General features: G+C 45.1%; 1 protein-coding gene across 1 annotated transcript; it reads left to right on the forward strand.

Annotated features, from left to right (window-relative positions):
• Positions 1–185: 185 nt before the first annotated feature.
• PHACADRAFT_202393 (uncharacterized protein) lies at positions 186–396 on the forward strand (the record flags this gene model as incomplete). Its single annotated transcript, XM_007402594.1, has 2 exons — positions 186–321; positions 380–396. The coding sequence occupies 2 exons, from the start codon at positions 186–188 to the stop codon at positions 394–396; spliced, it is 153 nt and encodes a 50-aa protein (XP_007402656.1).
• Positions 397–2,068: the final 1,672 nt, after the last annotated feature.

The following is a 2,068-nucleotide window of genomic DNA, read 5'->3' on the forward strand; positions in this document are numbered from 1 at the left end:
TTCATTGCGGATGTCTTTGAGTTAGCAATTTCCTCTACGTGGAGTGCACCGGCGACACCTTCCACGTAGACCCAGTGGCATGGTGAGATTGTGTGGAAGGGGAGCTCATTGAGTTTGAGTGGGTACTCTGGGGTTGAGATGGTCGTGTGGAGCTCATTGATGAGGGCTGGAGTGCATGTGCAGCGATGACTGTCAAGGATGCTGGGCCAGCTGGGGTGTCAGGTGATTTTGAGGTACAGGAGCTTCTTGTCGTGCTTGTTGGCCAGGCGTCTGTTGCGCTGTTTGCCAGCAAAATGCCAGGTCCAGAGGAAACAGGGCATTGTAGGCGATAGCAGTAAGAGTTTTTGAAAAAGGAGTGTAGTATGGTGTTGGTTGGCAGGCAGGTTTGTAGTGTAGACGTTGAGGGGCTGGAAGAGTGTAGGAGAACGGGTACATTTATTTTTAAGCTCGAAGCAGGAAGACGCTGGGGATTGGTCATAAAATTCATATTCCAGGGGCAGAAAGATACGCTAGGCTAAAACTAGACAGGACCTTACATGGCGGGCGCAAGGATTGCATTCATGCAGAGGTGGGATGATCATGGTATGGTTGGTATAAGTACATGAGGGCTTGGTTCTACAGTGGGATGCATGATAGGGATGGGCACCTGGGACACACTTTTTTATCGATTGGCGGGAGAAGAGATCTAGCGCCCATCGGTGCCGCCCGAGAGGCACTCAAACGTGGCCCATCATCAAGCGATGATGGTTTGGATGGTCTCAGAGCTTCTGTGTTAGGCCAGACAGGTTGTTATAACTATTACTTTGAGAACTGTGAGATGGGTCTGTTAGGAGAGAGTGGAAATATGTGTATTTCAGGGTGGATGCGGCGGCTGGGCCGTGAATGTTGGTTGCGGCGTGGGTGGTGCGCTGGGAGGTACATTTGGCATGAAAGCCGCGTCATTGGCTTCCCCCTCGAGAGGGGTACTAGTCCCTCGGACCACTGAGAGGTCGACGCTGGGCCTGCCGTTTGGCAGGTCCTTTCCCAAGGGTATGCATTTGATAATAAGCCTAAAGCGAACCCTCTCAGCATAAAGAAACCTCTGATTGAGCACTTTTTCTTCGCAGGCTTTGAGGGGAGTTACAGCATGTTCTAGGCCTTTCAAAGTGTCTTATACACTTCTGTGCATGTCTATTATGAATTTATAACATCATAGAGGCTGTAGCATCTCTTCATAGGGCCTTGTGCTACTTTCAGCACCAAAGAAATAAAATTTTAATAGAAACAATAGAATAATATATTATACAGTGGTCCAATTTGGTCTAAATGTTACTTAAACACTCTACATAGGTATATGTACCAAACCTACAATGTTTTGAGGGCAGAGGAAACATGGAGAGAAAGGAGTTGAGCCAGGAAAGGCTCCAAAAAGCGAAATTGATGTAAGGAGCCAGATAGCCAGGTAGCAGCTTGGTGACACTTGATGAAACTGATGAAGCTTAAGTTTGCACTAAATCTGCAAAAACTCGACTCTCAGCGAGTATTTTGTGAATAGCGGGCCTAATATTAAGTTCTAACATATGTTTTATATAGCAGATATGTTTTTATATATGTTCTCCAACTTTCTATAACATAAAACGAAAATAAGCGCCCAAACATGTTATATTATATAGTGTCTTTCAAATCAGGCATATATTTAATAAGATATTGTATGTTATATAGAGGTTCTAAGCATGCCAAGAGATGCCAGGCAGTTATTATAGGTCTAAAATTGCCTTATACAGTTGCTAGGCTGATTACTAGTATGTCATGCAATGCGTTTGATAGTATGTGCTACTATATCAAGCTTGAGACTAGGGCCAAAAGGTGCAAGCAGGGTAATCAGACATTTGCGGACTATCTCTCAGAGTTCAAAACTTGGTCCCATTGCACTGGCTGGTCAGACAATAATCTATACAATCGTCTCAAGTCTGGTATGAACCCCGACTACATCAACAGGCTGTTCTACTTTCCAACCTTGGCTACCGACTACACAATAGTTAAGACATATGGTGCAACAATTGACCTGCAAAAAGCAAACTTGGTGGCT

Source organism: Phanerochaete carnosa, assembly GCF_000300595.1.
Source record: "Phanerochaete carnosa HHB-10118-sp unplaced genomic scaffold PHACAscaffold_265, whole genome shotgun sequence".
NCBI lineage: Eukaryota > Fungi > Basidiomycota > Agaricomycetes > Polyporales > Phanerochaetaceae > Phanerochaete > Phanerochaete carnosa.